General features: G+C 39.9%; 1 protein-coding gene across 2 annotated transcripts in view; it reads right to left on the bottom strand.

Annotated features, from left to right (window-relative positions):
* The window catches only part of BANK1 (B cell scaffold protein with ankyrin repeats 1), a 136,165-nt gene that overhangs the window by 22,662 nt on the left and 99,308 nt on the right, over positions 1–14,195 (bottom strand). For both annotated transcript variants that reach the window (XM_059844182.1, XM_059844183.1), the window contains exons 9-10: positions 1,992–2,088; positions 168–461 (exon numbers count right to left, since the gene is read on the bottom strand). In XM_059844182.1, the coding sequence (XP_059700165.1) occupies positions 168–461; positions 1,992–2,088 (391 nt within the window). The remainder of the gene's footprint in view (positions 1–167; positions 462–1,991; positions 2,089–14,195) is intronic.

Raw genomic sequence — 14,195 nt, 5'->3', positions numbered from 1 at the left:
ATCACTTGCAGATGCTTGTTTTGCAGAGTTAGAGCCTCAAATGCACAAGCTTGCTTTGTACCACTAGGGCTGTCCTGCTAGAAGTGATCAAACCAATCTCTGCAGCAGTACATTTTCTGCCCTTGCACATGTTTGTATCCAGGGTTATTTTCCTCCCAAGATCGTACCTTGTGATGAATTCTGCAGATTGTCCTGTCTTTGGATGCCAGGCAGATTTCGAGGGGGAGGACAGGGTGGCCTCTTGCAGAAAAAGCAATCTCTCCTGCTCTCTTTGAGCTCATCCCTTACATTGACATACAGACTGCCAGGACTGTTGTGATGGCTGTATGAATCCTCCTCTTCATCCTCATCTTCTGTCTCCTCTCTGCTGTCTTTTAGGTCATCCTTCTTTTCCTCATCCACCTCAACTTCTTGCTGGCATCTCAATCCAACTGCATATTGATCTCTTGAGTTCTGCTTGGCTTTTAATATTAAAGAAAGCATTATTTCATTTAAAAATTGCCATCTGGAAGCACTTCTTGTTTCAAGGATTCCTACAGAAGTAACACAATGGCTAATAAAACTTTTATGAACTGATACAGCAGGAAAGCTGTCAAATTCATACCATCAGTGAAGAGCTTTTTAAATATTTACTAAATCAACAGTGGAAGTTTTCGTTGTATCTTGCTACTCTGATACACACCATCTTCGTGTGTGCAATGTTAAACTTTTTCTAGAGTGGTTGTCAGAATAAAATCACACATTTTCCTTGCTTCCAGAATTTCTGTTACCTGACTTTCAAAGGAGCACAGTGCAACACTTTGCAAAATAAAGCTGTAACTCACACATCAGTGAGTTACACAGCAGTGTTACTGCTTTTTGTACAATGGGATTTGGCTGCTGATTTGAATCTCTCTAAAATGAAATAGACATTGTCCATGGGAGACATGCCTGTAGACTTGTGGAAACAGCTCTTCTATCTCTAGTCTCTTGGTCCACAGACCAAGAACAAAGTGGAGGGAGGTTAAAGTGTACATTTTAATCACTGTGTACAGCATCAAAATTTTAGTTGTCGACCTCAGTAATGTAACAGAGTAAACTACACGATCTGTCAGCGGACTTTACTGAGCCCTTGAGGTAGGTTTCCATTCTGAGTTATCCTTTGGTGAAGCCTGCCTTTCACCACTGATTCAAATGGGAGGTTAGGGCATTTACCTGGCTAACGTGGTACAATTCATGCTCTTTTTCCAGGTGTTCACCCTGAGGTGTTCCCATATACAATGTGACAGAGACAGTGAAAATTTCATCAGAGCAAACCTGTTTTTTCACAGTGTCTATCATCTACCCTTATGTGCTAAAGCAACCAGTTGGAACTCAGCAAGTAAGAAACGTCCTTTTCATGTGTATGAGACAGTTGAAAAAATAAAATTGTCAACAAGATAAAAAGAGGATTAAATTTAGTCTCATAGATCCATGATACTGTAAGATATATGCAGAAATATATGCCATTGGTAAATGCAAACAAGCAACTTTGCAGTTTTCAAGGAGAATGCATACGACCACACAGATCATCAACAGGCTTGTCACCAATCTATGCCTGGAAGTAGGAACATCAAGCTGCAAAATGTCAACTATCTGTGCCTGCACACAGGACTCAATTGCACCTGTAGGCAGCGCAACCCCCCCCCCCCCACCCCTTTTTATGAAGGTTCTTCTCTGAGAACTTGGAGAATTCAGCAGTTTTCTAGATTCAGAGTGGAGATCACAAATTTAAAGAGTATAAAAGGAGAGGTGGCTGCACTGAGGTCTCTCTTACTGAGCAAGAACTTTATTGAATCCCTCAGCTGCCTTCTCCTTTTAGGACATCTGCCCTCCCTGGAAGTTGCAGTAATGTGGAAAGTGAAGGCGTCAGAGTAACTGGCCCTCTCTGCCCAGGAATTCATTCATTTGACACAGTAGATGATACATTAATTTGAGCAGTACCAACAAAGCTGTCTAACAACATGACTTACCCACAGCTGGTGGAGCTTCTGAGCCTAACATAAGCTCATAAGTGTCGCTGTCTTCCACTTCCTCCTTGCAATTAGTGAAATCACTTGCTGCACAGCTCTGGTAAGAAAAACAAAGGAGAATATTTGTTTTAGTAGCATCATCTTCTGCCCTCACATTATGCCATTGATACAACATTCTGCTAGGAGGACAGTGAAGACAGAAACATCATGCATTTCCTACTATGTAGTGGTCTACACACTGCAGGCAAAAGGACATCCCTGTGTATCTCTGGATACAGTGAAAGAACACCATGTTCTCACACAAAACATCAAGTTTGCAGAGCAAGGATTTAAGTTCATTGGCCTTTTCCTTTCCCTTTCCCTAGCACTTTGCTGGGCTGTCCAGACAGTTCCCAACTCTGCTCCCAAGATTAAGAGAAAGATCAGCAACAGAAAAGTCCATAGGGCATGACTGAAGAGCTCAAGGGTGCAAGAAATCTCTGGGGAGCTCATTACGAACAGTGGTTTGTACCAAAAGCCATGTGTGTGCTGAAAAACTAGAAATGGGACTGCAAAGCATGTTTGGAGTTCTACCTCAGTGACCAAGTGTGGCAGAGTGGTGTTTTGTTCCTCTAGAAAGCTGTTACGTTCACACAGAGCTGTGCAAAATTAGCCCAGGGAAGGTCAGAACAATGGGCTCTCTAAAACATTATCAGTGTATCTCCTCAAGCTGAAGAGGTACAAACTTCTGCTCACCAGTGAAAAGCAAGCCTGTAACACAACTACAGAAAGTTCTGCTGTCTAGAATATAGAACACACATTTGTCAATCACTGATTTTCAGAAACAACTGGAATTTCAAAAAGTGTCAGTTTTTTTTAAAGAAACCCAGCAGGACCTTGATTCTCATGTAAGTGTGATACAAAACTATCCTCTATTGACACAGTGGAGCCCTCAATAATTAATCAGGAGTTTTGAATCACAAAATCTTAACTCCAGGGGTTTGAATACACCAACACCAAAGAAGACAGGGAAACAGCATATATCATCCAGACTGCAAGGTTAATTACAAGTAGAATAGTGGACAGTGAAGTCAAAAGGAAGAACTGATAAGCTTCTGCATGGCACAGAAAGTGATTCTCAGGAGCTCATGCTGGACTCTGAAGAAGTTTGTATCCTGCTGCCTCCTGGCACCCACAGCCACCACCCAGGGGCAGAGTTCTCACTGCATGAAAGAGGAAAATATTTTGAGAAATGGCAGGTTTTTCTGGGGAACTGAGAATACCTTCTTCCCTGCTGCTGTTTTACTCAGCCATCTCCTGAATACTAGTCTGAAACACTGCAGCCACCAGACTGTGCAACAGGTGCCTCCCTGGCTGGCTTTACAAACACACCTGGATCTTTACACATCTGTATTCCCCTTCAACAACAGATGATTCATCTCTGCCTCCTGTGCCCATATAATGTATGCACCAGAGAGAGAATTTTGTTTTTCTTGAACTTCCCTATTATTTATGTAGTTCCTTTATGCTTCACAGGAACACGATACCTCTCAAAAGCCCCAAAGTTAGGGCTTTTCAGAATATTTATTTTCAAAAGATTTAGGCCTGCATGTGCTAAATATAATAGTACATTGTGAGTTTATAGAAGGACTTTGATACGCTTCCTGTGAAGAGATGTGTGTAGAAGAAATCAAGCAAGGAGAGATCTAGATATATTAAGTTCTTCTGCTATGACACTGGAGTACCACACCCAGGAAATTCTTTCAAGGTGAAATTTGAATGTTTCAGAAGACTGAAGGTCCTACTAGTATATAGCTGCTTGACTGATAATGCTGAGTTGTAGGGAATTCAGGATGCAATTCAGAAGTTTAGCCCCTGACTACAATTTCTGAAAGTCTCCCGGACCTGTGAGACACAGAGAAGCTGAACAGATGGAAACAGTCTTTAACTAAATACGTATACACTAGGAAAAAATTCTGTATAATGAATAAATTATTGACAGAAGTCTCCTCTGACACTGGGCATGTTGACACCATGCAGCTGAAAATTGCGCAGTGTCTCCAAAGCCAGTGGAAAGAGTCCTTATTTAAGAATGCAAATCAACATAACTAAATTGGAATAATGCCATGGCTCAGCTTGCAAACCTTGCCATGATGCCCTGAATGAATGCTCACTGCTTTTTAAGTTTGAAGTCTCTTTTATATGGGAGGGGTCACGTAACTTGAATGTAGTAGCATAGCTGAACTTCCAAGTTTTTGGAGCCTTCTTGGCTGAAAATGGATCTTTGATTTACTTACAAAGGACTATGGAAAAGGGCTCTGAATGTTTGAAACTAGTTTATGAGTTAGCAAAGTAATTCCCTTACTTCAGGATGCTACAGGAATGCTGGCATGCATTGAAAGTCCTCTGAGAGACTAAAATTGCTTCAAGTCCTAAGATTAAATGCCACCTCTCAAAGTCAAAATAGATACCTAAGTTTTTTAATAGCTTCAAAACTGTTCCACTTAAACAATGCTTGAACTGATTTATCTCAGTACCTTACTCAGGAATTCATTAGGAAAATTATTATAACCATCTTGTCAGTACTTTTTACAATGCTCTTCTGAAGAGCCATCTTTGTAAGGCACGTGTTTGAAAGATTTTTCCCTTGTTAAACTGAGACAGTCATCCATGCTGGCAGGGGCTGACACCATTGAAATTAGGTGCATTTACCTTTTGGTATAGTGAGGAGTGAAACATTAAAGAATTCAGAGGAATCTAAGCCAACAGTGATGTTGTATCAAGTTATGGCAAGAAAGAGAAGCATCTGGACATCAGCACTTCATTTATAAACAGTTTCTCACAGGTAAATAGATCAATCACAACTCACATTAGCCTTTATGTATAAGATATAAATGGATATATCTAAAATATATCCATACCTTATATTTCTAGAAACAAAGTAAGAACTTCTGATTAGTGTAGGGCAATTTGATCTTCTTCTGCATTCTAGGGCATTTCCAGCTGCCTGTTGGATAGAATTCAGGCTTGCAAGTAGACATCCCAAAAATATCCTCCAGTCACACTAAGGCCTGTTCTTCCAAGGCTGAGACAAATCTGGTTGCCTGATTTGTTTATAACATGTCACCACAACATTCCTTCTTATCCCACTCCCAACATTCAAAGTTTGCAGTTCTGCCAAGAAATGCATTGCTCATTTGTCTGTCTCCCACTGCTCTGCAGCTCAGCATTTCAGAGCAGAGGACAACTGCAGCATGGCTTTCTTACAGGAACAGTTTTTTAGGCATCCTCTTCTGACTATTAAGCAACAAGATAACATTCAAGTCACTGCCAGTCACCCAGAGTTGAACCCAGTGTTGATCACCAGGAAACAGCAATTTCTACCATGTGACTTCCTTGAGATGCACCAGTCCAAAAGATTGCAGCAGCTGCCCTCTCCCCCTGCTGATATGGAGCCCTGATCCTCCTGGGATTTTGAGAAACAAGTTGTCAAATGCTGGTAAAGCTACCACAGTCTATATGGGCTTGCTAGAAAGGCTGCAAGAGCACACCGAGCCAAGACTCAAGCAAAGCAGTGCTTTTAAAAGCATCTCATACCAGCTGAGCAGGTATGTGGATGTCTATGTCTTTGGAGTCAGGGCATTCCAAAGAAAATGAGTATTTTCTCTAAATATCATTAGAGAAGAAAACCAAGAGGAGATGGTCTCATTTGCACTTTTTCTTTCAGCATCTTTTGTTTCTTTTTTTCTCTTCAGTGCACATCTCAATGAGGCAAACAGTCTTCTTTGAACAGTAAAATCAACAGCTTTGAAAACCTAGAAGTTGATGTGAACTGCAAACACTTCAAAATTTCATGGAACTGTATTAAGAGCGTGTCCACTCATAAATCACTACACTGGATCATGGACTTGGAAGGAATTTGAAAAATCTTTCTATTATTGAAATTGCTAATAGGGTACTGTACTGAATAGTACAAGAGACAAGATGATACTAATTAATAAGCCTATTTTCACAATGAATTGTTGAAAAATACCCTTTAAAAACATTTCTTATTATTTGATTTCTTTTTAGCTCCATTTCATTTTGTGCCTTGGTCCTTCTCACAGTATTTTTAAGTGCCTATGCTACAATTCTATAATGACCTTAGTAACCTGATACAGCTTCTACTTCCTGTGGACTTCATATTCCTACTTGGGGTTGTTCTCTTGCTACTCTTTCAACCTTTCCTTCACAATGAGGCAAGTACGCCCTTGGATATGCTTTTTAATTTTTTAAAGCTGCTATTATGCTGTTATTTTCCATTCCTGTCATAGAAACTAGATACAATAACATATCTTAGACTGCTCTCACCAAGGTTACCCTGTCTGGACAATTTCAATGATCTCCTCTTCTTTGTTTACACAGAAAAGAGCCCTCTAGCTGTTTCCTTCTCTTAAAAAGTCAAAACCTTATCAATGCAATTAAAAACTTGTTGGATAATGTCTCTTGCTGTATTCCTTTCCAGGCAGATGCTTTCCAGTCCAGATGACCTGGACCTCAGTGAAAGACTACAAGCTGGTACACAAACAGACTGAAAACATCCTCCCAGTGGGAGTGAATTTAAGCACAGAACAAAATGTAGGGTAAGTAATTTCAGCACCTCAAGACAGAAGAAATTGTTTTCCTTGGCTGGATGTTTCCACCATTTCTTTGTCATAGGTGTACCAGATTTGCTTTCTAATGTTCTTGCTTTCAGAGAAACTGGACGGAAACACAGCAGCTGGATTTTTTTTCCCCAGCCCCAGGTGATTTGCCCATACCACTCCTCAGACCTGCCAGCACTGTCTGCTTAGACTCTCAATGCAGCAACTGGAGCAAAAGGGATATATTTCCATTGGGCATCTACCTTCACAGGTTTTGCTCCTTTTCTCTCACCCTCTCTGTGGTGTAGCCTACACTATGACAATTATCACTGTCCTGCCAGAGCTTTCCAGAATGCAGAGGCCAGAACTAGTATACCATAGGAAATACTTTCCATTTGCACTCTCAGGTCTTCATGAACTGCAAGCAGGCAATTTGGTAAACACTTTTATTTCACTCAGCTCTAACTGCATCCCTGAGCCTAGTGACCAGCTATTCTGGTTATAAAAATTTTTCTAACTCTCAAGTCTGCATTAATTACGAATATTCACATATTCTACAATGTAAAATATTCATCAAAGTACTGGAAGTGTTTAAGTATTTATGACTCATTTTCCCAGGGTCCTGTATGAGCACCTGGAGAAATGACTGAGAAAGTGAGCTTCATAAAATTGATTGCATGCATGAGGACAGCTCCAACATTGTTGTTCATTAGCTTTATTAATATCAAACACCTTTAGTACCCTATTAGCTTGCTTGATAACTCAGGCTTGCAAAAAAACATAAGAAGACCCTAAAGCATAATGGCAATGAATCATTCAATACAGTGTTATAATCCAAGACAAAAACCAACCTGGTTGTAAAGCTGGGCAGGTGGGAAGAACAGTGGTGGAAAGAAGCTTTCCTGCCCATGTTCTGCCATGCAGTACTGAAACAAACAGGGGTTTAAAGCAGTGTGGGCTGCCCAGCCCAGGGGCTGAATCCAGCCCTTGAAACACTTGAACTCAGCCTTGTGACCTAAGCAAGGCTTGTCTTAGAAAAAGCCAAGAATGGCATATATTATCCTTCCAGCCAAAACTGCTGCTGCTGCCATCTGCTTGCTCCCCATGTGTCAGAGCAAGCTGATGTGCAAAGCAGTCTGCCCTCTGAGGAAGCACAGCTGAGCCAGCCTTGTGTGCTCCACCCTGTGCCCAGCTGGGCCTCAGCTTCACCACAGGAGAGAAGGCAGAGCCTCAGCCCCACACCACACCTGCACATCTCAGGCTGTGCCCAGGAGCTGCCCAGGCAGCACTGCTGAGCCAGAGAGATCAGTGCTTCCAACTCCTAGAAATGAATTAGAACACCCTTCCCTGCTCTACTTGTTTACAGGAGAGCTGTGAGGGCATTGGAAGTCCCTGGGACTTTTCTCACTGATGCCTTTCAATGTTATGTTTCCAGCATCAACACCAGATACCAGATCTCACAGTGTCTCTAACATCCATGAGCCAGCTGGGCAAGAGGCAACTAACTTAAAACTGTGTGTGCCATGCAAGTTAGACCACAAAAAGAGCAGGTATTTAACAACAGTAACTGTTTTTGAATAAAGCTGCTCATTCTAGGAACAAAAGGCAATGAGTGATCTGTTACTCAGAATGACTTCTCAGAGTAGCAGGCAGTCATAACTTATTGCAAACCCCTCATGCCTTCCTCACACAGCTGTTTACACCATATAGCTTCTTATTAGACGTCTGGACATAATAAACACAGTAGTGTTGTTGAATCTTAAATATATCCTACCCCTATCCCCTTTTGCCTTTGACATACATCCATTAGGCCTTTAAATTCCAACAGTTTTAAGTGTTCAAGGTCAGGATGGAGAGGGCTTTAAGCAACATAATCTAGTGGAAAATGGCAGGTGGGGTGGACTAGATGATCTTTAAAATTCCCTTCTGATTCTACCTGAGCAGGACACAAGATTTCTGAATCCTTCAAAGGCATGTTCCTGCTGTGAAAAACTGCAGCATTATCATTCCCAGATTTCTTTTTAGGGGTCATAGGTGTGTGCATAATCGCTTCGTTTATCTGTAGGGGTTTCAGTTTAACCCAACACTTTCTACTTTTTTTTCATGTTAATTCAAATCAGGAGCATCACATGACCTGGTGGACAAGCATGCTTATGTGCTGAACACACTAATCCTAACAAATTAAAAAACACAAACTAAAAAAGGTACAAAACCAAGAAGGACACAAAATGACAGTAAAAACAATACTGTGACGTTCACAATAATTTCTCAAATTCCCTCTGCATAAAATTTGTCCCGTCTCACCTGCTACCATGTTTTCTGCAATAATCAAAGATAACAAAATTCTTGCGTTCCCATTCCATTATGCTAAAGGTACATAAAATGTACACAACTACCAAAAAAAGAGAGATTACATAGAATAAATGAGAAATAAAATGTTTCCACTGCCAAATGATTTTGCGATCCCTCTGGAGCAAATGTATCATTGAAACAAAGTATTTATACTATATTAAGAAACTAAACAAATTAATGCCAATGAATATCTAACTTTGAGCTCTGGGATTTTAATAACAGCAAAAAGAAATTGTTTCATTTGAAATTATCTATGGTAATCTTAAATAATTTCTTTCTGGGCTCTCTTATTAAACCATTTCATTTGTATGTTTACTTTAACTTCATTACAAGCAAATCTGCTGCACTGCATATCAGCCAGCATCCCTGAACTGGTCCCAAATAATTGCAACATTATTTTGTGCAATTTCACACTTATTTGTATGCTTGTCTATCAAATCACAGCAAACTTCGCAACTTTGTTAGCTTTTCACTGAGTTTCTGGGGGTGGGTGGGGTGGGGGTGGAAGCCCTCTCTTTGTGGGAATTCACACCCACTGGGAAACAAATGTACAAAAAACACCCAGAGTAAATAAAGGCTTAGTGTGTTGATAACTGTTCACTTATTTTTATACAGCCTTCATGACTATGGCTGTGAGACAGAAACATTTACTGCAAGAGAAGCAAAAGGAGACTTCTAATCACACAACTAAATTTACTGGTATATACAAAAATATGTTCTTAAAAATCAAATTTCTGCAGTCTCCATTTGAAGAATTTGCGCTCACTTTCCCTCTTCTGTGCATTTATGCTGTTCTCTAATCTAGCTACTGAGTATCAAGGGATTTTTCTTCTGAACATTCAAAAATAAAATTTCTCCTCAGACTCATTTTAGCTCATTTCTCCTTTAATGACAATTCTTGTTACTTCACTTTTCACACACCCACACAATTTTTTGAAAGACTTTCAAATCTTGTATAGTACTGATTCTGCTGAAAAAAATATCCACTACTGTTTCACAGGCTGTGTAATCATTGCAAACTCCAAAAATGCATTCCCATCTCTCACACAGGTTAATTTTTCAATCTAGCAGGGTAAGAATTTTTCTTGCTTTTCTGATTTTTTTTCCCTGGGCAAAACAATAACCATTCTCCAGAGAGCTTCTCTTTCACTTGATGACTGTGATTACACTTGAACTCTCAGTGGAGTTTCTAAATTACCACTCCCTTAGCAGATGAAGCAGTAGGAGACAGAGAATCACGGAATCATTTAGGTTGGAAAAGACCTCCAAGATCATCAAGTCCAACCACAAACTAAACACTGCTAAGTCCCACTAGGCCCTGCCCCTAAGAGCTGTGGCAGCTTGCAGGACCAAGACCTGAACCAGCTCCACTCCTTTGCCAAGCCAGCACCCGCCTCTTGAAATTCACAGTTATTAATTTTCCCTCCACTTTTTTCTTTAATGCCTGGGAGATTTTGTTTTACATTTGCTGAGATCAGTTCATTAAAATACTAATTTCAAGCAGCAGTTTTCTGCTGGTGAGCACTGCCTGTAGTGCTGATACACTCCCAGCTGCAGGAGAGTTCATAGATGCTCAGGTCCCTGGAAGTGGAAGAGGAGGTTGAAGATTAATTGACTGACTGACTGACAGGAAATACAACAGAATTTTACATCTCATACCTGTTTATTTCGGCTTTTGTTTCTCCTAGATGGCACACATGAAAGCTTTTTTTTTTTTTTTTGAAATCTAAAACAAGAAAAAGTCATTGGCTCTGAAAATCTCAGATTCTCTTAGCAAATTCTATAAGCAGGTAGGAATTTTGCCATTGTAAAGCATAAATATGTTTTGGATGACCACAACATCATCCATGAGTGTGAAATGCTTCAAATTCTTCAGAATAAGTAACAGCTAGACAGAAACACACCTGAAAGTGTAATGGGCAAGTGAAAGAGCAACACTTCTGGAAGGCTTAAGATTAGCACAACAGAACAGCTGAGGCTTAAGTAAGAAGAGCAAAAGAATGGCATTTAGCAAGGTTTTGGACCCCTGAAAGAATCAGTGACTATCTGGAAAGAAAGGAAGAGGATGCAGGAGGCACTGAGGAAATGCATTGAATGTGGTCACAGCCCAGGCAACTTTCAGCTCCTTTTCATGTAATGAGGAAAACATGGTCTGGCTGAGGAAAAGAACATCCAGTACTGTTTGTTTCAAAGCCCTGTGCTCCAGATTACTGACAAGGATGTCATGGACTGCACTCTAAGTTGCATAGAAGCTTCTGGCAGAGCATTTATGATTTATTATTGGTCTCAGGCTCTCCAGCACTAACACATCATCATTCCTCATTTTCTACCCTGTATTCCATGTACACACTGCAGAGTGCTACCCTAACATTTAAACAGCTGCTGCATTTTGCATGAGAACTACATTTTAGATGCCAAGAGTCACAATATTGTAATTCAAACTCAAGTAACAGAAATTTCTACATTCTCTGGTGACTTCTGAGATTCTGCCCTTCTGCTCTGAATTTTGATAAATACTCAGAAATTTTTCTTCTTTTACAGAAACTAGCAGGAGCTTTGCTCTATCTAGGCAACTTTTAAAAATATATTGAATTAAAGAGGAAGAGGATAAAGTGTCTAAATCTGTGAAATACCATGGTATTTCTAAAATATGTTCTACATACACGTGCTAAGAATAGTCAGAGTTTTCAGATATGGGTTTTAATATTCAGGTTCTTAAAATCTTTGCATTCCTAAACAATAGGAAAGCTAAAGAATGAGAAAAGCAGTTGAAATAGCAGATATTACCTGTACTGCATTCAACTATGTCTATTAAAAACATAGACCATAGACAAAACCAGCAAAAATTATCTAGCAAAGCACTTCTGTGGGAAAACATTGCTACAGCATGTGGTAATATCAGGCACTTAATAATCAACAAAAGCAGGAAAATGTAAAAGGCAAACTTAAGAAAATTGAAAAAAGAAAATGTTTTCCACTCTGTAACAGGTGCCATGTAAATTACACTCAGTCAATCAGATAAATCATTAGCCTCTGCAGAATTTAGTCTTCAAATCCAAGTAAGATCCTTCTCTTATTTTTGCTTGACTCTAAATAGATCTACACACTGGGCATGCATTTGCTTTCAGATTCAACTGTTATAAATTTGCTCCCAGTACTCTGGACATTCTGCATTATTCCTTCAGTTCAGGTACATCTTGCAATTTATGAACTGAAGGACAGTGATACTGTAGCTAAAGTAAAAGAAAGCAAATGAGACGACAGGTTCTATCTGAGAATTTGCCTCTTTTTTCCCTAAAAGAGAGATGATAATTTTTTCATTCTCTAAGCAAATTCCAGGACTTGGTTACAGCCAGTAAACTACTTTGAGAACTCTTTAAGTGTAACTCAATTTAAGTGAAAGCTCTTCTCTCTCTCCCAAAAATACAATCTATGCATTTGTTCAGTGACTCCACACTACTATGTTCAGACAAATAATTTCATTTTAAGGTGCTTTGCTGGTTTCACATGTTTCAGTGACAGCTGGTTTTATCTGATATCTGCGTATTTAGTACATTCAAACTGTATCTGGTGTCTCAGAAATACACCCTGCATTCACAGAAAACAGCTAAAAGAGACAGAAATCCAGTCTTATTTGGGTCCATTTTTCATACAGCACACAAACAACATGAAGTTCATCTTCGTGGTTTCCACAAACCCTCTGACAATCCAGACCCCAAAGCAAAGGACTAGCAGTAGAGAAAAAGAATGCCAAGCCTCTTTTTAAAAGTCTAACAAAAGTACTTGCAACTCAGCAAAATAAAATTATTTTCAATAATCTGTTATGTATATGAAGTCACCTTGTGTTTCACCTGAATATTTCCATTGTAGAATCACAGAATAGACAGGGTTTAAAGAGACCTTAGAGATCATCCCCCTTGCTGTGGGCAGGGACCCCTTCTGCTAGATCAGGCTGCTCAGAGCCCCATCCAACCTGCCTTGAACACTTCCAAGGATGGCACATCCACAACTTCTCTGGGCAGCCTGTTCCAGTGTCTCACCACTCTCACGGTAATGAATTTGTTCCTAATATCTAATCTAATCCTATCCTATTTCAGTTTGAATCCATTCCCCCTTGTCCTGTCTTTGCATGCTCTTGTAAAAAGCCTCTGTATCTTTCTTGTAGGCTCCCTTCAGGTACTGGAAGGCCACAATTAGATCTCCCCAAAGCCTTCTCTTTTCCAGGCTGAACAATCCCAATTCTCAAGTCTCTTCTCATAGGAGAGGTGCTCCATCTCTCTAAACATCTTGTTGGCTATGAAGAGAAACTCCTGATGTTTGAGCAAAAAATTATACAACATGACACGCGAGTTAACAGAAGATGCTACTGAAATAAGTAGAAGTTTATTTGTTCTAATTTTCATGGTATTTCTCTCTGAAATGCTCCCATATCTTAAGGAAAACACCTACTTCTTTTAGCTTTGTTTGCTTACTGAACAGTAACAAACTAACAGCGAGCAGTCACCTGTTCTTTCAGGGTCTTTCTGAGAGTAGATCCGTGGGATTTGTACCTGGGATCATACACACTTGTGAAACCTGCTGTGGTATGTGATCTTTGCCCCTAGACAAGACCATCCTACCTGACCTATGTTGTTGCCTTCCTTGCATCTTCACCACAGCCTGATTTCAGCTGTAACTGCTTTCCATGTAATCCCCCAAAGCAGACAGATTACTATACTCAGCATTGTATCCTCTCCAAATTTTACGTGAACAAATGCGGGTTGAACAACAAAAAGCACTGAATTGTGTGCTATATATCACAAAATCTGTTTCACCTGAGGAAAGGCTAAACAAATATAGGTGTTTTGCATAAATCCAAAGGAAATATATTCCCTGACTGATGACTCAAATACAATTAGTGGCTGCTTGCAGAAGGTAAATGAGTACCTGCTAAAAGCCAGAAAAAACACTTTTGATGGTATGATATGCATTGAGACCTACTTCTGCTTCAAGAGAGACATACAAATAACTATGTCATTTCTGATCTATGTAATTTCTGTTGTGTTCTGTTACCTACTTCTGAAGAGGTAACAGTTCTCAATTTAGGGTGGGGGGAGCCAATCAAACTGGAGTAATCAGTCTGCTTCTATGCTAGTAACATCACTACTGGGAAATGCTTAGCAAGCACAGCTCACCAAAACTGTATTTGACAGCCATTTTAATGGCATCTGCTACAAGATGATCACTTGACATGAATACAGATCTCAAATAT

The sequence above is a fragment of the Haemorhous mexicanus genome, chromosome 4, assembly GCF_027477595.1.
Source record: "Haemorhous mexicanus isolate bHaeMex1 chromosome 4, bHaeMex1.pri, whole genome shotgun sequence".
Lineage (NCBI taxonomy): Eukaryota > Metazoa > Chordata > Aves > Passeriformes > Fringillidae > Haemorhous > Haemorhous mexicanus.
This window is presented reverse-complemented; position numbering and strand designations above follow the sequence as displayed.